This window comes from Panthera leo, chromosome E3, assembly GCF_018350215.1.
Source record: "Panthera leo isolate Ple1 chromosome E3, P.leo_Ple1_pat1.1, whole genome shotgun sequence".
Lineage (NCBI taxonomy): Eukaryota > Metazoa > Chordata > Mammalia > Carnivora > Felidae > Panthera > Panthera leo.
In genome coordinates, this window is record NC_056694.1 from 39,684,255 (window position 1) to 39,704,904 (window position 20,650).

The 20,650-nt window shown below is 56.4% G+C and overlaps 2 protein-coding genes across 4 annotated transcripts; one reads left to right on the forward strand and one right to left on the reverse strand.

Annotated features, from left to right (window-relative positions):
• On the reverse strand, positions 1-1,631 carry FAHD1 (fumarylacetoacetate hydrolase domain containing 1). The gene has a single exon (XM_042921653.1). The coding sequence runs from the start codon at positions 1,363-1,365 to the stop codon at positions 700-702; it is 666 nt and encodes a 221-aa protein (XP_042777587.1). The 5' UTR covers positions 1,366-1,631; the 3' UTR covers positions 1-699.
• Positions 1,632-1,833: 202 nt separating this feature from the next.
• Positions 1,834-20,270, forward strand: HAGH (hydroxyacylglutathione hydrolase). Of its 3 annotated transcripts, none has more exons than XM_042921486.1 (10): positions 1,834-1,939; positions 4,443-4,618; positions 5,176-5,240; positions 9,132-9,249; positions 10,186-10,294; positions 12,632-12,735; positions 13,015-13,116; positions 18,503-18,587; positions 19,385-19,464; positions 19,963-20,270. In XM_042921486.1, the coding sequence occupies exons 1-10, from the start codon at positions 1,864-1,866 to the stop codon at positions 20,071-20,073; spliced, it is 1,026 nt and encodes a 341-aa protein (XP_042777420.1). In that variant the 5' UTR covers positions 1,834-1,863; the 3' UTR covers positions 20,074-20,270. The 3 variants fall into 3 exon arrangements, with proteins under 3 accessions (XP_042777420.1, XP_042777421.1, XP_042777422.1); XM_042921488.1 differs by lacking the exon at positions 1,834-1,939 and adding an exon at positions 2,044-2,281; XM_042921487.1 differs by lacking the exon at positions 18,503-18,587 and having other exon boundaries at positions 1,836-1,939.
• The last annotated feature ends 380 nt before the right edge of the window (positions 20,271-20,650 follow it).

Sequence of the window (20,650 nt, forward strand, 5' to 3'; positions counted from 1 at the left end):
GCCAAACAAAAGATAGCGTATTTATTTGGAAAATAATCGTTTCAAAATTATCTCCCAAATTCAGAATCTACGGGCCATGGCACAGATGAGTGAGGTCATCATTAATTGGTCACTTATTACAATCTTAAATTAACTGATTACGTGGAGTAGTGGTTTTCCCCAGTTCCGTGATAAGAATCACTTGGAATGCTGGAGATTAATTCTGCCAATTAATATGGTGGGCCTGGTATGTGTCAGTAAGGTGGAAATTTTTTATTTTTACAATTACCTCCAGATGGTTATCGTGATCAAGGAATTTTAGAAAACATGATTTTCAACTTCCTTTGCAGATTTTCAGTGTTGAATTCCTGATCCCAGAATGACTCACGGAAAAGTCTTATCCAGTCTGGTTTTAGGAAAGGAAAGTAAGGCCTCTGAACATTTAGTTTGATAAATTCTCCTCTTTGGAAGCTTCACGAAAACTTTGTTTTTTGTTTTTGTTTTTTTCCTAAAACACAATCGTTCTTTCCATTTCTGGCCCAGCTTTTCGATCACGTTTTCTGGAAGAGTCCGTCTTCCTTAAGTCATAACAACCCAATTAAGTCATATTTAAAAATTATTTCTTATTAAAGCATCGTTGCATTTAACAATTTTGCTTGCTTCTTCTGTCCACCTCCCTTCTCTTCTGAAACTTAAGAAGTCCGGGTGCTTTGTACAGACTCAGTACTCTGGCCTTTCGACCTTAAATCTCATACTGACGACCCCGTGTATGCCAGCCTGGATCTCATCGTTTTCTTTAACGGGTCCGACTCCCTTTGGCGTCCCGGTCAAGATAATGTCTCCTTCTTCCAAGGTCATGATCTTAGAAACGTAGCTGATGATGTAGGGGATGGAAAAGATCATGGAGGACGTGTCACCCTCCTGCCTTAGTTCGCCGTTGACCTTGAGCCAGAGCTTCAGGTTGTGAGGGTCGGGGATCTTCTCTTTGGGCACGAACGCGCTGACGGGGCAGGAGGCCGTGAAGCTCTTGGCGAGGGTCCAGGGCAGCCCCTTCTTCTTGCACTCGTCCTGCACGTCTCTGGCGGTCATGTCCAGGCACAGGGCATAGCCGGCCACGTAGTCCATGGCCGCGGCCTCGGGCACCGCGCGGCCGCGCCTGCCCATTACCACGCCCAGCTCGAGCTCGTGGTGCAGGTTGCGGCTGTAGGCCGGCATGAGGATGGCCGAGCCCTCGGGGGCGTAGGCGGTGGACGGCTTCAGGAAGAGCACCGGCTCGCTCGGCACGGCGCTCTGCATCTCCCTGGCGTGCTCCGCGTAGTTCCTGCCCACGCACACGATGTTCTTCCCCCACTCCCAGAAGCGGGACAACGGCCTGGGGGCTGCCATGTCTCGGTCGCGCGACCCCGGAGTCACGTGACTCCGCCGGAACGCGGTCACCTGATGCCTACGGCGCCCGGGAGAGAACCAACTACCTCTGAGCGCCGTCCCGTCGGCGACGGCCAGTTCCGCTCTGCGCTCTACCGGGCGCTCGGGAGTCGCAGCGCTCGAACTCCTGGGAGCCGCTGTCCAGCAGCTGCCTCGGCCACCGGTCTGGTCCCTGGAGAGAGGCGGAGGCCCTGACGCTGCTCTCCGGTCGCCGCCTCAGCCGCCTCCTGCCGCCTCCCGGCCGGAGCTCAGGTCCGCCGCTGCCGGGCCGCGAGCGGGCACGGGTTTGGACGCGAGCGCCGATTGGTCGGGGTCTGGGGCGGGGGCGCGAGACGTGCGCCGATTGGCTGGGGGGCGGGGCAGCGGGCGCCGATTGGCCGCGGCGCGTTGCCGGCGTGTGCAGTCCGCCCGCCCCTCGCGCCGCCGCCGCCGCCGCCGCCGCTGCCGCCGCCCCGGGTCATGGTGCTGGGCCGCGGGCTGCTCGGCCTCCGGAGCGTCTCCGCACTGGGAGCCGCCTGCGCCCGCCGCGGCCTGGGTACGTGGGCCGGGGCTGGCCGGGGTCTGACGAGGCGCGCGCCTGACAGGGGTCGGGGGCGCGGGGACCGGCCCGCGGAGGGGATTCCGCCGGCGTCGGGGCCGGGTAACGGCGGTTAGGCCGCCGCGCCCGCCCGAGGGGGGCCGGGGCGCCGGGGACGGCCGGGAGGCGCCGGTCCGCCGCGGGCTGACGCTGTTTTCTGTCGACACAGGCTCGTAACCCCCGCGCAGGCAGGCCGCCTGGGGTCGGGAAAAGGCGCCGCGGCGCTTGAGTCAGGCTTGGCGGGGGCTGAAGACAGCGGGGTCACTGGTCAGCTGGGGGTTGCTGCAGGAACTGTGCCCGGTAAGGAGCCTCGCGCCGCCTCCCCGCCCCGGCGGGCCCATAGCCCCGGGGAGCGCGTTCCCGTCTTCTCCTACAGGAGAAACCCGGGCCACACGATTCCGAGGTGTAGACAAAGGGCACAGACCCGGCGCGGGTCCCGGGAGCCGTGGGAACCTTGCCCCAACCCCCGCCCCCCTCCCCCCCAGCCTCTCTTCCTCACCACCCAGCCCTCCAGACTGAGAGGCGTGGGACGCGCCGGCCCAGGGGCCTGCTCCTGCAGCTGTCACAGTCACCGTGTTCCCTCCCGCCTTGAGGGAATGTTTTGACCTTGATCTTGAAATCTTTTTCCTTATTCCTGACGTCTCTTGTGGCTGGCGTAGCGGCAGGGGCAGTAGGTTAACCTGAGCCTTTGGAGATGGTTAGTCGTTACCCGAATGAGCACACAGCTGTTAGGGACAGGAAGCCAGCCCCTGCAATTCTCAGCGAGCGCTCTCAGGGGTCTGGAGTGGGTGAGCTGTTGCCCTTGCTAAGGGAAGGGCCCCCGGAGACCCTCACCGGGCTGTCAGGGCCTCTGGCAGATCGCCTGTCTGGGGCTTGGTTTCGGCTCAGGTCATGATCTCATGGTTTGTGAGTTCAAGCCCCGGGCAGCCTCTGTGCTGACAGGGTGCAGCCTGCTTGGGCTTCTCTCCCTCCCTCTCTCTGCCCCTCCCCCTGTTCGTGCTTTCTTTTTCCCTCAAAATAAATAAACTGAAAAAAAAATCCATATGTTAAAAAGAGAGAGAGAGAGAAGCCACTCAAAACAGGTCTCAGGACTTGGCCCCGACTATAGGCTGCAGTCCTGTGCCCTCTGCTTATACACAAGCAAACTGGTTGCAAACCAGTGAGCTGGAAGCATTTCTCAGGCATATAATTTTTGGAAAAGGACTAATGTTTCTGCTGGTGCCTGCAAAAATAATTGTGAGTTCCCCAGGCTCCCCAGGAGAAGCCTCGGCACAGGTTGTAAGTAGTGTTCCTTCACTGGTAGCGCTCCTCTCCCAGCCTGCAGAGTCTTGCTTTAATCCTTTAATCCTGTCACCCCCCCCACCCCCACCCCACTCTGCTCTGCAGTCCTTCCTGGGCCCTGATAGCACTGGACTTTAGCAGCGGTGGAATATCACAGAAACTGGATGATACAGAGATGTTTGTTTTGCCGCGGGCGAGAAGGGCCGGGGAAATGCCAGCCGCTGGTCAGAGGAAAGGGGAATTGGATACTTGGTGTCCTCTTTAAAGCTGCGATTCGGCCAGTTTCCCCATGAGCACGCCACCGCCCCTGGGGCCGCGGTCCGTCAGTCAGCTGGTGCTGCCTGCGTTTTGGATCCCTTCAGGGGGAGGCCCCCCGATCCCAGTACCAACCCCAGAATTTCATGGCCGGGTCCTGTCACCGTTAGTGGTGTTGATCTTTTTTTGCGTTAAGACTTAGAGTATTGTTGGCGCCTCTGTGAATTTTTAGGTTGAATAAGTTTGTTGAAAATATTTTGGCACCTGACTCCTTGGCGGAGGCTGCTTTTGGCTCTTGCCCTGGCGGGGTCCTGTGGCTCAACAGATGGTGATTCCGTCTCCTGCACACTTGAATCTGGAACCCTGGTGGCCCCTGGTGGGTTTTGGGGGTTATCCAGACTTCCAGTTCTGCCCTTTGAAAGTGAATATTGTTCTCTTCTCTGGCTGGAGGCCTGGGAGGGGCGGTGAGCCCGTGTGACTGAGGCTCTGTTAGCTGGGCCGCGGGGCACTGAAACGTAGTCCCGCTGGGCATGTGCCCTCGGGCTTCCTCTCTTCCTGGTCTGAGTCAGGTGTGAGCACCCAGAACGAGCGGCGGTCACAGCTGACGGTGATTTGATCACAGCCACAAGCTGGTCCTTCTGTCCTCTTGGAACCCGCGAGAAAGAAAATAAGGATCATGGTCTGAGAGAAATGATTTGTGAATATGCACATGAATAATTTTCTGTATTTTCCTTGCGGATATGGTAAAGTGAGGGTATTTTCTTCTTTACCAAAGGAACTCAGAGAAGCAGACACGGCCAGCCTCACGCTCTGTTGCTCGCTGTCACTTCCCCAGGTCGTGGCATCAGGACGCCAGGGCTCCTGTGCCGTGTCAGCCTGGCGCGGCCTCCTGTGGACGCTGACCGGGGCTGCCCTTTGTCTTCAGGTCCGGCCCTGCTGGGCGTCCTTCTCCATCACACGGACTGTAGGAAGAGCTCCACCATGGACCAGGGAACCCTAAGGGTCGAGTTGCTGCCCGCGCTGACCGACAACTACATGTACCTGATCATCGACGGCGAGACCAAGGAGGCCGCCATCGTGGACCCGGTGCAGCCTCAGAAGGTGGGAGGCCCCAGCGCCGCGTGTTTGTCCCCCGCCGGGGTTCCTATCTGCAGTGTCCTCGCGGCTTGGCCGAAGCTAAACCGAAATTAATCCATTTGGTTTTGAAAAACAACTGAACTAGTGTCCGGCCACTGTGCTGTGGGGCGGAAGGCCAGGGAGGGGTGGGGCCGGCAAAGGCTGGGGCGTGGAGAGAAGTGGGTTTCTGTCTGTAAGGTCCCTGGTGGGGGGGGAGGGAGCAGGAGCCCCCCTCAGCCTGCCTGCCCTTCCACGAGGCTTGCTGTCCCTCCGCACTGCCTCTGGGGGCGGCGACATCGTCTGGAGGGGCTCAGGTTGTGGCCGGCACGGAGCTGCCACTTGCTGCATGAGAGAAAAAGGCCACCTTTGCCCTGCGCTGCTGGAGGGGTGTTGGGGGACGGGGGGGGCACAGGTCGGCAGGGTCAGGTCAGGGCCCAGCCCCTCCTGGCAAACCCTGGGTCCCGCTGGGCACCCCCGCAGGCTTTGGAGCCAGTGCTGGGAGCGTGGCCATGGCCCATGTCTTGTCTCACGTTTGGCTGCAGGTCGTAGAAACGGTGAGAAAGCACGGCGTGAAGCTGACCACAGTGCTCACCACCCACCACCACTGGTAAGCTCTGGAGCCCGAGCTACCTCCACGTCAGTCGAGCTGCCTGGGCCTGTACGCCCCAGGCTGGCGTCCGTGGGGGTCGGCACCTGCAGGCTCCCTGGACCCTCCCACAGGCGGAGGCCTGGGGCGTCGGGGTCCCCGGAAGCCGTCCCCTCCCAGCTGTATCCTCTGCGCAGCCGAGGGCTGGCCCCGGTGGGACTGTGAGAGGACTCAAGGGCGCCAGCCTCCGGGCTGCTGCCCCTCGACCTTGGCCCCGGCCATGGTCTCCGGGGCTCTGTGGGGAGGACCTCCAGCCGCATCTTTGAAGGCTCTTGGGCTTGTGAGATGGGAGACCGGCTTTGATGTCGGGGAAGAAACTAGTCTAGACGTTAGTGTTTTTAAAAATCAAGCAGGTGTATTTGGAGAGGTTGTGGTTTTTGAAGTTTGAAGGGAAAAGGATGAAAGGAGCACTTGTGTTTGGGTTTTAGACCCTCCTGTGGGGTTTTTGAAACTTTTGAGTCTCTTCTCAGCTGGAAAAAAAATCTTTATTTGGCTCATTTTCTGTTCTAATTAAGTGTCTGAGGGCAGCCAGCCCCTGACAGCCCGTCCCCGAGACCGTTGCTGTGCTTGAGTCTACGTGGGGCGTCTTCCCCGTGGGAGTGTCCTGGGCACGTGGGTCGGCCAGAGTTTGCTCCGTGGTGGCACCTTCTCGGTCGATGTAACTAAGCCGCTGAGAGTCTATGGGGGCGTCAGGTGTTAATTCCTGGTGCTGATGGATGGGTTTACTGCCGTGCCCTTGGCCGCCGCCCAGCCAGCTGCTCTTTCTGGAAGGTGCCCTGCGGGCTGCGGCCTCTCTCCTGCGCCAAGTAACCACCACGTCACTTTTCTGATGTTGCGATGCTCTGAGGTTTTTCACGCGTTTGTGTTGGAACACAAGATCCCACGCTGGGTCCCAGGCTGAGCCCCAGGGCGTAGGCGCCTCCCTCTCTCACTGTCCTCGCTCTCCTCGGTGGAGGCGGAGGTGTTTCTGCAGGTCAGTGGGGGACAGTGCTGGGACGCTGGCCTGTGTGGAGCTGACCCGGGGGTGGGGGAAGGGCCCGCCCCCGTTATCTCTGGGCTCTGCCGTGTCTGGGCCCCCGGAGGACTCCGTAGATAAATGTGTGGTGAGGAGCAGGCGCTCTCTGGCCATCCGCAGCCCTCGCCTTGTCCTCGGAAGGCTGATCTGGTGTTGGGACACTAGCCCTGCTCCGAGGTCAGGGCCCTGGGCTCACGCTGGCGTGGTTCCAGCCCCACGAGGCCAGGGGTGGAACTCTTTTCCCGTTTCTGAAGCGCAGGTCAGGCTGCCCCTGTTGAGCGCTGGGAGCCCTGGAGGAGTGTCCTGGCTGAGGTTAGAATCCCTTGCAGGGTGGGGGTGGGTGGGGGGGAGTGTGTCCAGGGCTGGCCTGGCCCCAGCTCGCCCTCTGCCTCTGCCCGTTTGTGTGTGTGTGTCTATTTGTTTGTTTGTTTAGATACAAGTGTTTTTATGTTTTAAAGTTTTTAATATTTTAATTTTTAACATTTTATTTTAGAGAGAGCATGAGCGAGGGAGAGGGTAGAGGGAGAGAGAGAGGAGAGAGAGAGAATCCTATGCAGAGCCCCACAAGGGGTTCAATCCCATGACCGTGAGACCATGACCTGATGAGCCTGAGTCGGATGCTTAACTGGCTGAGCCCCCCAGGCACCCCTGAAGTGTTAATTTTGACGCTAGTTAATGTGCAGTGTTACGTTAGCTTCACGTGTACGGTACAGTGATTCAGCAGTTCCTACGTCACCTGGAGGTCGCCACGACAAGCGCACTCTTAATCCCCATCCTGTTTCCCCCGCCCCCTCTGGTGACCATCAGCGTGTTCTCTGTAGTTAAGAGTCTGTCTCTTGGCCTGCCCCCCGCCCCCCCGATTTGTTTTTCCCTTTGCTCGTTTGTTTCTTAAATTCCACGTATGAGTGAGATCACACGGTATTTGTCTTTCTCTGACTTATTTTGTACTTTCTAGACCTATCTGTGTCGTTGCAAATGGCAAGAGTTCATACTTTTTTACGACTAATGTTCCGTTGTGTGTGTGTGTGTGTACGCACATAAATATATCGCATTTTCTTTATTCATTTATCAGTCAGAGGACACTTGGGCTGCTTCCTTACCTTGGCTGTTGTAGATAATGCTGCTATAAACATTGGGGTGTTCTTGTATCCCTTGGATAGATACCTAGCAGTGCAACTGCTGGGCCGTAGGGTAGTTCTGTTTTTAATTTTTTGAGGGACCTCCATACTTTTCTTCAGAATGGCTGCACCGGTTTGCATTCCCACCAAAAAGGGTTCCCCTTTCTCCGCATCCTCGCCAACGTCTCTTGTTGCCTGAGTTGTTCACGTGAGCCATTCTGACAGGTGTGAGGCGGTATGTCATTGTGGTTTTGATTTGTATTTCCCTGATGATGAGTGATGTCGAGTATTTTTTCATGTGTGGGTTGGCTATCTGGATGTCCTCTTTGGGGAAGTGTCTATTTGTGTCTTTTGCCCATTTCTTCACTGGATTATTTGTGTTTTGGCCTGGACGGTCCCCTATGTCAGGAGCATCACAGGCACATCAGTTTGATAAGTTCTTTATAGATTTTGGAGACCAACCCTTTATCTCCTATGTCATTTGCAAGTATCTTCTCCCATTCTGTCAGTTGCCTTTTAGTTTTGTTGATTGTTTCCTTCGCTGTGCAGAAGCTTTTTATCTTGATGAGGTCCCAATTTTTGCTTTCGTTTGCCTTGCCTCCAGAGGTGTGTGTAGTAAGAAGTTGCTCTGATTGAGGTCAAAGAAGTTACCGCCTCTGTTCTCCTCGAGGATTTTGATGGCTTCCTGTCTTCATTTAGGCCTTTCATCCATTTTGAGTTTATTTTTGTGTCTGGTGTAAGAAATTGGTCCGGATTCATTTTTCTTCATGTTTGCTGTCCAGTTTTCCCAGCATCACTTGTTGAAGAGACTGTCTTTATTCCATTGGGTATTCTTTCCTGCTTGGTCCAAGAGGAGTCGGCCATCTGTTTGTGGGTCCACTTCTGGGTTCTCTATCCTGTTCCATTGACCTGAGTGTCTGTTCTCGTGCCAGTACCATACTGTCTCGATGAGGACAGCTTTGTGATACAGCTTGAAGTTTTGGCTTTCCTCTTCAGGGTTGCTTTGGTTATTCGGGGTCTTTTGTGGATCCATACAGATTCTAGGATCGTTTGTTCTAGCTCTGTGAAGGATGCTGGTGTTATTTTGACAGGGATTGAATTAAACCTGTAGATTGCTTTGGGTAGTATCGAAATTTTAGCGATTTTGTTTTTCTACTCCACTTCTTGCAAACGCTTTTGTTCAGTGTATTATAGTTTTCAGAGTACAAGCCTTTCATCTCCTTGGCTAGGTTTATTCCTGGATATCTTATTCTTTTGGGTGTAACTGTAGATGGGCCTGTGTGCTCAGAGCAGCGGGTCCCAAACTGGGACGAGGGGGCCTTTGAAACTCCCGCTGTGCCGGCCGCCCCCCGGCCAACGGCGTCAGGAGCGGGGCAGGAGCCAGGACTTGGTGCTTCTTACGGATCCTCTGGCGACTCTTATGTGCCCAAAGCTTGGGAGCTGGGGGCTTGGGGATTATCCAGGTGTTTGTGATTTGGGTCGGTCGCTCCAGAAGCTTCTCCCGCAACAGGGCAGGGGCACAGAAGTGCCTCATTTGGGAATGGCGTATCTGAGAGCGTTCTTTTCAGTGGAGCCAAATGACACTGAGGCCAGTTTCCTGTGTTGGGAGATGCGTTCCCGCTTCTGAGAAGGTAACCAGGAAAGAACATCTGGTCGGGGTTTAAGAGCAAGCGGGCCCCTCCCATGAGCAGGAGCTCAGGTCTCCTTTCCGACTTCCAGGGACCACGCTGGTGGGAACGAGAAGCTGGTCAAGTTGGAGCCTGGGTTGAAGGTGTGTGGGGGCGATGACCGGATCGGGGCGCTGACTCACAAGGTCACGCATCTGTCCACGCTGCAGGTGAGCAGCGAACGAATGGAAAGCACTCGAACGGGGTTGGCCTCTGGGCCTTAAAGGGGCGGGGTGTGGCAGGGACACTTGCCCTGCTCCTGGCAGTTCCCTCCCCTACCCAGGGGCCCAGAGGGGACCTCGAGGGCTTGGGATCGGAGGCAGCATAACCTGCGAATGGGTGGAGGGCCTCTCGGGGCCGCCTAGGCCTGCACGGTCCCCAGTGTCAGAGCATCACAGGCACGTCAGTAGGCCGATGGTCCCGGCTGCGGGGAGAGGCTGCCAGGCAGGGTTTTGAGACCGTTGGGGAAGTGGAAAAACAGAGCACGCACGCGTCAGGTTCTCACATCAGCGTCACGTCTCTTGGAAGTGATGACGATGTGCGGTTAAGCGAGGGGACGTCCCTCTCCTGGGAGACTCGGCTGGAGCCTTTAGGGGCGCTGTGTCAGCGCGTGCGCGACTCCAGGCGTGTGTGCACAGGACACGCTGCGGATGTGCGCACCGTTAGCGTTTGGTGACCCGGGTAAAGGTCACAGAAGTTCCTCTTTTTTTCAGTTTTTTGGTAGGTTTGAAAGGTTTGTTTTAAAGTTGGCAGGGGGGCAGTGGGAGACAGAGAAGGAAAACCAAACGGAAGGTCAAGTACTTAAGAAGGAAAGCTCGCTCTTCTGGCACGACACCTGGTTCAAATTTGGCCCGATGTCGAGGAAGAAAGCAAGAGAAGCCCCTCTGCTTTTGCACACCAGCAATACCAGGCTGCAGTGCGCCTCGCCTCTGGGGCGCCCTCGAGGTCAGGGTCCTGCTCGGTGGAGCAGTGGTGATGGAAGCCGCGCTCTCCTCGGGGCTTGAGGGTCTGAGGGGGAGTCCGTGGGATCGGTGGTCCGCCTCCTGGGAGCCCGTGGCGAGTCCCCAGCGTGCAGGGAGCCCACGCCAGTGCGTGCTTCGTTTAAGGTGGGGTCTCTCAACGTCAAGTGCCTGTCGACACCGTGCCACACTTCTGGCCACATCTGCTACTTCGTGAGCAAGCCCGGGAGCCCTGAGCCTCCTGCTGTGTTCACAGGTGAGGAGTGTTCTGATGCGCGTGCTGGGGCGGGTGCACTTTAAAAGACCCCCGGGACTTAGGGTTGTCTGAGAGCTCGGGGCGGAGAAGCGGAGCGTTTGCGGCCAGGCTTCCCGAGCAGGGCTTGGCAGGGGGCCTCAGGGGGCCTGCAGCCCTGGGGGCAGAGCGTGGGAAGGCCGCTGTTTGGATGCACCCCCGGCCTCGGCCTGCGTGAGTGGCCGGCAGGTAGGCCTTTCCAGCAGTCGAAGGGGATGTTCCCTTCGGAGGGAAAGTGAGAGAATGTTGCTGCTGATGGGGGAGCCGGTGAGGACCGGAGCGGCAGAGCGAATCAGCCCCAGCCTCGAGCAGGCCCTGCGGCGGCCAGAGGCAGCGTGGGGGCCCAGAGCGGCTCTGCAGCCGGGCGGGTGCGTGTGGGGATCCGGGTGGGGACCCACGTCGGCTCTGCGGCGGGGCTCAGTCGACAGCCGAGTGCGGCGCGGGTGACATGAGATGGTAACTCGGGGAAACCACAGACGGAGCGTGGGGTGCACGGGGCCTCTGGGACCTCCACGGCGCTCGTGAGCCCCTCTTCCCCCGTCGAAGCCGACTGTAAAGACCAGCCGTTCTCAGTGTCTTCGGTGGTGCAGCAGCAGGAGGTGTGGTCCCTGGGGCGACCCGAGTTCGGGCTGTGCGGCCCTGAGCTCGCTCTGGGCCTCGTCCGCCTGTGGGGGGGCAGGTGGGCACCGGGCCCGGGAGAGTCTGCGCCCCTGTCGTTGCTGCGTCGGCTGGGTCCTCGGACGTCAGTCTGCGTATCTGCCGGGTGGGCTCTTGGGGGTTGGAGTGAGGCGGGTCCCTCGGGACGGCACAGGGGGGAGAAGCCGTGTCCCCGCCTTGGAAGGCGGGTCTGCCTGCGCAGAGACCCCGGTCTGAGCCCAGGCCCGTGCGGTGTGCGTGTCCTCCGTGAGACCACGGCCGGCGGGGGCGTGTTGTACGTGCCAAGTCGCGTGTGTCCTCGCGGCGCAGCTCAGGTGTCCGAGGCACGGACGGTGAGGACTCAACGTGTGGGAACCGGGACGTCCGGCAGGTCCCGGTGTGTAAATAGGGGAAGGCCGGGCCCCCGAGTCTCCTGTTCCTGTGTGCAGCCCGGCCTCCTCTGTGGTCTCTCTGGCTTCTAGCTGGTTCTGACTCACCCTACCTGGTGGGGCTGTTCAGGGGCACAGCCCAGTCCTGACCCCACTAGGACGTCCTGTCGTCTTGTGGGGACAGTGCTGCACCACACTGTGATGGCCCCACGGTGGCACCCTGGTCCTGGGTTGTGGTCCCAGTGGGCCCCCCCCCCCCCCCGGCACCTCGGGGAAGAGTCTGGCCTGCACTGATGGAGGAGGACTCCCCGCCACCGGGGCCTGGAGAACAACGGTGCCTGAGCCCCCGCTTGGCACGGAGCCCTTCTCAGGGAGGACCCAGGGCGGGAAGCAGCAGCCCACAGAGCCTCAGTGGGGGCCAGGAGGAGGGGAGTCAGGAGGAGAGGTATCAGAAGGAGGGCCAGGAGGAGGGGTATCTGGAGGAGGGGTGTCAGGAGGAGGGTCAGGAGCAGGGGTGTCCGGAGAAGGGTCAGAAGGAGGAGGGTCAGGAGCAGGGGTGTCTGGAGGAGGGTCAGGAGGGGAGTCAGGAAGAGGGTGGAGGCGGGTCAGGAACAGGGATGTCAGGAGGAGGGGACGCCCCTCTAAAGGGCTGAGGCAGGAAGGGGGTCTGTGAGGCGGCAGGCTCGGGTCTTGAGGGCCCGGGTGGTGGCCGGTGGGATCCCGGGGGTTCTATGGGCTGGCAGTGCCGCCCAGGATGAGAGGAGACTTGGGGACGGGCCCCGGCTGGCTCAGTCCGTGGAGCACGTGACTCTCAGTCTTGGGGTTGTGAGTCGAGCTCTACGTTGGGTGCAGAGATTACTTAAGAAAAGAAAAAACAAACCCCAACACAATTATAAAGAAGTAAAAAGAAAAAAGAGGCGCCTTAGGGAGGTGGGCCTGGGAGGGCTGCTGGGTGGGTGGGGACAAGGGCTGGTGGGGGCTCTCGGCGCTATGGGGACAGGGTAGGACAGTGAAGGGAGGAGTCGGGAGACCCTAAGGGGTGGGTTTGAGCCGCTGTTGGCGGGACCGGTGGTGCCAGTTAGCGAGACTTGACGGGAGAGGTTGGGGCACGGGAGCCGAGAGCTGGGCGTCTCTCTGGGTCCTGCCAGGTCGGGGGTGGCCCGTCGGGGGTCTGGTAGAGGCCGGCTGTGGGTACAGCCGTGAACGCTTGGTGTCCAGTGTCGCTCAGGAGCTGGCCACCAGCCCCCCACTGCTCCGTGGCTGTCCCGTTTTGCAGGCGACACCTTGTTCGTGGCTGGCTGTGGGAAGTTCTACGAAGGGACAGCGGACGAGATGTACAAAGCCCTGCTTGAGATCCTGGGCCGGCTCCCTCCAGACACGGTAGGTGGGGCCCCGCGGAGCGAGGTCCTCACCTCCCGCCCGTCCTGTCCCCCGTGTTGGGAAGAATGGGAGGGCAGAGGCATTTCCTGTGGAAGCGTGGCTTTTCTTGTACCATTTATTGCTGTTTAACGTACAAGTGAGAAATGCCCGTTGTCCTCAGGGACACCTCGGTGCGTGTCGCTAAAAGGACCTGGCCCAGAGCCCTGCGTGCCTGTCTGCGAGGGCTTTGAGGACAGATCACAGAGACTCTCTGAACTCACAGTTTGGTGTTCTCCTCAGAGAGTGTACTGCGGCCACGAATATACCATCAACAACCTCAAGTTCGCGCGCCACGTGGAGCCCAACAATACTGCCATTCAGGAGAAACTGGCCTGGGCCAAGGTGAGTGGGGCGCCCCGGGCGGGGGTGCGTCCGCGGGTCCGTGACCCCGAAGTGCCTCTCTGGGAGCAGCGCTGTCAGGGCGCGGTGCCCAGTGTGGGCAGAGGGCGCTCCTCCTGGCCGGCAAGCCAGTCGGGTCTCGGAGCGGCCCGCCTGGACCTCCGCGAGGAAGGCCCAGTTCTCTGGTTAACGTCCTTTCTGACACAGTGGGGCCGGGTTGGGCCTGGGAGTCCGCATTTCCAGCAGGTGCCCGGGTGAGGCCGGCGCCGCGGGTCCCTGATCTGTGCCCCACGTCCTGAGCCCAGGGTAGGGGGGACCGTGAGTGAGCACCTCTGCCTCCCGTTTGGGGAGAGCGCACCTGCCGGCCAGCGGTGGGATTTGCCCCAGAGGCTGCTAGTCCCGAAGGCATTTATTTCCGTGGCGACCCCTAGGGGTGCTCAGAGGGGTGGCTGCAGGGGTGGCCTACTGTCCCGGAGGCGTCTTCAGTGGGGCGTCTGCAAATGCTGCTGCAGGTGGGTGGGCTGAGGGAGGTGCCCCTGGACTTGGGGGCCCTTCCCCATCCGGTGGCTGACGGGTGTCAGTGAGCCACATCTGGAGGCCTCGGGTGCCGCTGGGCCTTCTGCTCCGTTCGTGACCAGTGCTACTTTGGAGTTTTGTTTCTTAAATCACCTGTTTTTTTTGAGCATCTTTATCAGGTTTTGGGCACGGGCTCACAAAATAAAACCAGTAAGACTTCAGACACCACCTTTATCACTTGGTCAACATTATTCCTCTTTTTTCGCAGTGCGCGTAGGCGAGTATTTTAGTGATCTCCGTGAACTCACCCTGTGTATGTACCACACGTACTGTTCCTTTTCATTTAGTAATGGGTCCTGCTGCTTTTTCCATAGCAATCTATTCATACTGAACTAATTCGCTTCGTAGTTACCTACTTTTATTAAAAAAATTTTTAAGTGTTTGTTTATTTTTGAGAGTGAGAGAGACAGAGTGCGAGTGGGGGAGGGGCAGAGAGAGAGGGAGACAGAATCTGAAGCAGCTCCAGGCACTGAGCGGTCAGCATGGAGCCCGACGCGGGCCTCTAACCTACGTGGGGCTCAGGTCATGACCTGAGCTTCACTGACTGAGCCCCCCGGGCGCCCCCGTGCACATTGCACTAATTTGCTTCATAGTTATCTACTTTTAAAAAACTAATCTCAATTGAGGATACTTTCCATTTGATAAAACATACCCGTTTTGAGCGAGCAGTACACGGTTTGATGACTTTTGACAGTATGTGCCCCTGTGTGAGCCCCCCACCCCCAGTCGAGATTCAGAGTTTCCCTTGTCACTCTGCTTTCACCCCCCAGCTGCAGATCGGCTGTCACGTAGGTCACTCTGTTCTGGAGTCTCAGAAACAGAGCCGTAGAACACTGGCCGTGTCTGGCTCTTCAGCTCAACGTAACTGGAGATTCATTCCCGTTCTTGATTTCTGAGCGGTGCTCTGTACTGCAATTTGTTTATCCGCGGTGGATGGAATCTTGGGTCGTTTCCAGCGTTTTGCTATTGTAAACAAAGTGGCCGTGAACCTCTGTGCGCACGTCTTTGTGTGAACACAGGTTTCCCGGTGTGTGGGTACAGACCTGGGGCAGCGGGGCCCGGCCGCCTGAAGTGTACGTTTAACTTTGAAGAAGCTCCCGAGCCTCTTGGCCCGCCCTCTGGGGACGTACGTGTAAGCCCCAGGGGCTCCCTGTGCATAGGTATCGCCGACGTTTTAAGTTTCAGCCGTTCTAATAGGCGTGTGGCCGTGTCTCCCTGTGGTTTTAAAGTTTCCGTTGCTCTGGTGGCTGTCGGCCTCTTACAGGTCCTCTTTTGTGAAATGTCTGTTCAAATCTTTGGTCCATTTGAAAAACTGAACTCAGCTGCAAGAATTCCTTATGTATTCTGGAAACACGTCTTTACCAGATACATAGCTCAAGTATTTTCTCCCGGTCTGTGGCTTGCCCTTTTATTTTCTTAACAGTGTCTTTTCTGGAATAAAAGTTTACACTTTGGATGAAGTTCAGTTTGTTGATGTTTTCTCTTTACACCCTTTGTGTCCTAAGAAATCTTGGCACACCCCTTGCCGCCAAGACTCTGTGCTGTGTTTTCTCCTGAAAGTTGTATGGTCTTAGCTCTTATGGTCATTCAGATTTATACTTAGGCCCATGATCCTGCTCGTATCGACGTTGGTGTCCGTGTGAGGTCGGGTGCGAGTGCCTTTGCTTTTGCAAGTTGACATCCTACCGCACAGCACCATTTGTTGGAAAGATCGTCCTTTCCTTGTTGGATTACCTTGGTGTCTTTGCTAAATAAAACGGACAGTGCAGGCGTGAGTCACTTCTGGACCCTCCTCGCTGTTCCGTGGGTCTCTGGGCTTCTCCTCCATCAATAGCAGATGGTCGCAGTTACCGTAGCTTGTGGGAAGTCTGGGAATCAGGCTGTATGAGTCCTCCAACTGTGGTCTTTTTTTTAAATTGGTTTTGGCTCTTTGAAGTGCTTTGCATTTCCATAGAAATTTTAGGATCTTGTTAATTTTTACAAAAAAGTCAGCTTGGCTTTTGATTGGGACTGTGATGCAACAAAAGATTTGGAGAACTGAGGTCTTCACAGTATGGAGTCTTTTCATGAATATACCGTCGCTTTCCATTTATTGAGGTCATCGGTTCCTCTCGGCAGTATTTTATAATCCTCGTTGCTAAAGAAGCTGTGCAGGTTGTTAAATGTATCCTTAAGTACTTCACATTTTTGTATTTGGCTGAAAATGATTATTGTTTTTAAAAAATTTTTTTTTCAACGTTTTTTATTTATTTTTGGGACAGAGAGAGACAGAGCATGAACGGGGGAGGGGCAGAGAGAGAGGGAGACACAGAATCGGAAACAGGCTCCAGGCTCCGAGCCATCAGCCCAGAACCTGATGCGGGGCTCGAACTCAAAGACCGTGAGATCGTGACCTGGCTGAAGTCGGACGCTTAACCGACTGCGCCACCCAGGCGCCCCTGAAAATGATTATTGTTGAAGTCTTCAGCAATACAAATGATACTTGTTTGATCTTGTATCGTGACCTTGCTAAGCTCCCTTAGTCTAGCGTCTTTTTCATAGATTCCTTAGCACACAATCCCGTCATCGGCTAAAGAGACACTTTTCGTCCTTCTTTTCCGATCGATGTGCCTTTTATTTACTTTGTTGGCCTAATCACACCGGCTGCCGTCTCCGGTACAATGCCGAATAGAGACGGTGGGAGCGGACACCTTTGCTTTGTTCCCAGTCTTGGCGGGGAAGCATTCGGTGTGTCACCAGTACGTTAGCTGCAAGTTTTTGTAATCTTTCTTAGGTTGAGGGCGTTCCCTTCCATTCCTGGTTTTCTGAGAGTTTTAATCACGAGTGGGTGTTGAATTTTGCAAACCGACTTTTTCTCTAGTGTGTAACCATATTTTGTTTTTACTGTTAATGTGGCGGGGTACATCGATTGGTTTCATTTTTTTTTAATTTCTTTTGAGAGAGAGGCAGAGAGAGGCTCCGTGCTGACGCGGGGCCTGATCCCACGAGCTGTGAGACCATGACCTGACCTGAAACCGAGAGTCGGGTGCTTAACCGGCTGAGCCCCCCGGGTGCCCCCTCAGTTGGTTTCAAATGTTAAACCCACCTTGCTTTCTAGACAGACTTTGTCGTGCTGTATTATGCTGCCACAGTCCCTCTGTGTCTGTGTACACAAGGGATATTGGCCTGTACTTTTATTTTCTTGTAACGTGTTTGGTCTTAGTACTGGGGCAGAGCTGGCCTCATTAAGTGACTCGGAAGATGTTTCCTCGTATTTTCTGAAAGAATCTTTCTGTGATACTGTTTTTTCCTTTAATGTTAGAATTCACCATTGGAACCATCTGGACGTTGAATTCTCTTTGTGGAAAGATGTCATCGTCATTGTTAGAAGTGACGTCTGTCTTTTGTGTGGGGCTCTTAGATGTTTGCGTCTTCTCGAGTCCATTTTGTTAGCAACTTCTGTCTTTCAAGGAACTGTGTACATTTTGTCAAGGTTTTCAAGTTTGTTGACGGTTTTCACGTTTTGTCGAGTGTCAACTTTGTGGTGGTACAGTTCACATGTGATAAACCGCATCAGTTTCAAGTGCAGGGCCGAGTGAATTCTGACAGATAAACTGACCCCACTGAAACGACGACCATTACAATGAAGACACGGAACGTTCCACCACCCCCGAAAGGCTTCTTCACGCCTCGCTGTCTTCGCGGCTCCGGACACCTACCGATCTGCTGGGTGCCCTGGAGCCGTTGCGGTTTTTAGAATTTCGCGTAAACGGAAGGTACCTTACGCACGGTCTCCTGTTCACTCAGCAGCAGGATTCGGAGGTGCACCCCTGCTGCTGCGTGTCAGGAGTTGATTCCTTTCACCGCCGAGCAGTATTCCATTGTTGGGTTTATCCGTTCCCCCGTCCGGCCGTAGACGTTTGTGCCGTTTCCGGGCGTTGGCTGCTGTGAACCTCTGCGCACAAATCCGTGTGTGACACACCCTTTCGTTTCTCTCGAGTAAATACCTAGGAGTGAAACGGGTAGGTGGTAGCGGTGTCCGTTTGACTTGTAGAGAAAGTGCCGAGTTGGCTTCCTAAGTGGCTGTCACTTTACACTCGCGTCGGCCGAGTGTGAGAGTTCCACTCGTTCCACAAGCTCGCCAGCCCTCGGCATCGTCACTCGTTGTGGTTTTAGTCATTCTAATGGGTACGTAGCGCAGTCGCGTTGTGGTCTTAACTTGCATTTCCCTAGTGTCTCAAAATGTTGAGCGTCTATGGCCATTTTGTGAACTGTGTGTTCAAATCTTTTGGCCATTTAAAAATTTGAACTAATTTTCGATCACAAGAGAATTTTGTAAGTATATGCTGGATGCAAGTCCTCTGTCGGCTGGTTTCTCTCGTTCTGTGGATTGCCTTTTATTTTTTTGACAATGTTTTTTGAAGAGCAGACATTTTTAATTTTGATAATCAAGTCCGGCATATTTTTTATGGTTCATACTTTTTGTCTCTTATCTAAGAAATATTTGCTTTACCCAAGTTCAAAAAACATTAAAAAAAAATTTTTTTTGACACTTACTTATTTTTGAGAGAGGGGCAGAGAGAGAGAGGGAGACACAGCATCCGAAGCAGGCTCCAGGCTCTCAGCTGTCAGTACAGAGCCTGATGTGGGGCTCGAACTCATGAACCGTGAGATCATGACCCGAGCTGAAGTCGGACATTTAACCAGGCGCCCCGGCACTCATTTTAATAGATAATCTACAAGGTGATGACCGTGTATCGTCCTCTGACTATACGTGTCAAGACATGTTTTAGAATTATCCTTAGAAGTGTTAACTTGTTTCCTTCCCTCATAGGAGGTGGAGGAGGAATTCTCAGGAGGAGTGAATACTGGAGGAAGCAGGGAATGTTCTAAAACACCCAGCTTGTTTTCACCAGAAGGGGAGGATCAGAGATTAGCGACAAGCCTTCATCTTGACCTCCCGCCAGACCCCTACTTGGCATCCCACCAGCAGTTGAAGGATCACCTCTTGCCACCACTGGTCACGTTTGGGGGTGGCACCGGGACCCTCGGGTCTGAGGGCCCTGCGTGTGGATGCTGACAGGTGCTGTCCAAGCTCTGACCCTGTGGCCCTCGAGATCAGCCCGGCAGAAGAAGGGCAGGGGCCGCAGGGAGGGCGGAGACCCCCAGCTGCCAGCTGACGTCCCGCACAGGTCCGTACAGGAGTGACCAGTGGGCCAGACGGTGCTGATCAGGAGTGAAACCATCCCGACCGGAGGGCTCGTCCTGGGTTTTTCTCCTGGGGAGCCTGTGACGAGAGCTTGCCGCCTTCTAGAGGGGCTGTGAGCCCAGGGCAGGGACCACGGGCACCTGTCACCTCACTCTTGCAACCAGTGAGCTGTGCATGGCCCATGACTGGTCTTGGTGCAGGGCTGATGGTGTTTTCTTCTGCGTTTTCTGCATTTTTGCTGGTTATTTTATCATGTAAAACACACACTTCATATCAGCGTAAAAGTTTTCGCGTCCCCCTCCACTTCCAGGACAGCAAGGGGAGAAGGGACAACTTGTCGGTGGTGGCCGGGACACTCGCGTCTCCACAGCGGGAAGGGGCTCGTCCTTGCACTGACCTGACCCCGTTCACTTTGCCTTCTGAGTTGGACAATATTTTAAGATTAGAAAGTACTCTGAAATGTTCCTTTAGACGTTTCCATGTTCACGTGACCTCTGTCCTCTGCAGGAGAAGTACGGTATCGGGGAGCCCACAGTGCCGTCCACCATCGCGGAGGAGTTCACCTACAACCCGTTCATGAGAGTGAGGTGAGGGGCGTGGGCACCTCTGGGTCGCCCTCGTGCCGCTGGCGGGGGCCCGCTCACCAGTCCCTGCAGCTCCCGGGTGGCTCAGGCGATGCCACGGGGTCTTAGCAAGTGCCCTGAGCCTAGGAAGCAGGTGGCTTTGTCAGGGGTGCTCTCCTTACACGTGGCCAGGGTGTGGGGTCCTTTCTGACACCGCAGTCAGGATCCACGCGTGGGCAGGCACGGTCCCCGGGAATCTTGTGGAGCTCTGTCACCGGGGCGCTGCCGGGGGCCGGTGTGGAGTCCGTGTCCCCGGTCTCTGGGTCACCGGCAGGACGGCTTGGCCAGCAGGCCTTCTACCGTTAGGAACACGCGAGTTGGCCGTTAGCGCCGGCCTTTCGTTTCGAAGAATGTCCCGACTTCTGCCTGCTCTTTTCTTTCCTGGGGCCCTGGGACCCTGGGGCGGGCGGTGGGCCGGGGGGCACCACGTGCGGCCTGCAGCCTGGCCTTCGGCTTCCACAGGGAGAAGACGGTGCAGCAGCATGCCGGCGAGACGGACCCGGTGACCACCATGAGGGCCATCCGCAAAGAGAAGGACCATTTCAAGGTGCCCCGGGACTGAGGTGGCCGTAGGGCCTGGGGTGCCCGTGGCCGCTGCCGCCTTCAAGCACATTTTGGGTGTTCAGATGTTTTAGGTGAATTTCCCGCCAGGAGTGCAGGAAATTCAATCTTGGCTTAATTTTAAATTAATTTCAGAGCCCTCTGCCCGTGTTATCAGATGTTCTAATGCATATTTATAAGAGAAGTCTAGAAAGTGTATTATTCCCCGATGCTCTGCTTGCGGACTCTCTGTTCTCTCTGGCCTTCGGTGGGGGCCCTGGTCCTCGCCGTGTGAGCCCCACATGGTACCCTGTGAGAGCCGGCCCCCTCCCTGCCCCGTGCCCCCCAGAGCAGGACGCCTGGGGGACGGCGTCGCCCTCACCTTCTTCTCTGGTGGGTCCTGTGGCGTCCTCTTCACAGAGCCGTTTCCGTGTGGACGTGGAGTAGAACCCCAGCCCCACCTGGGGCACCGGCCTGGGCCGGGGCAGCGAAGGGTTCGTTGACACAGCGTTTCTGTGCTTGGGGCCTCTGCCCCGCGGGGCCCCGATCCCTGGGTGCCTGGTCCTGGGCCGCCCGCAGGGACAGGCGTGGACACCGTGCCTCGTGTGGA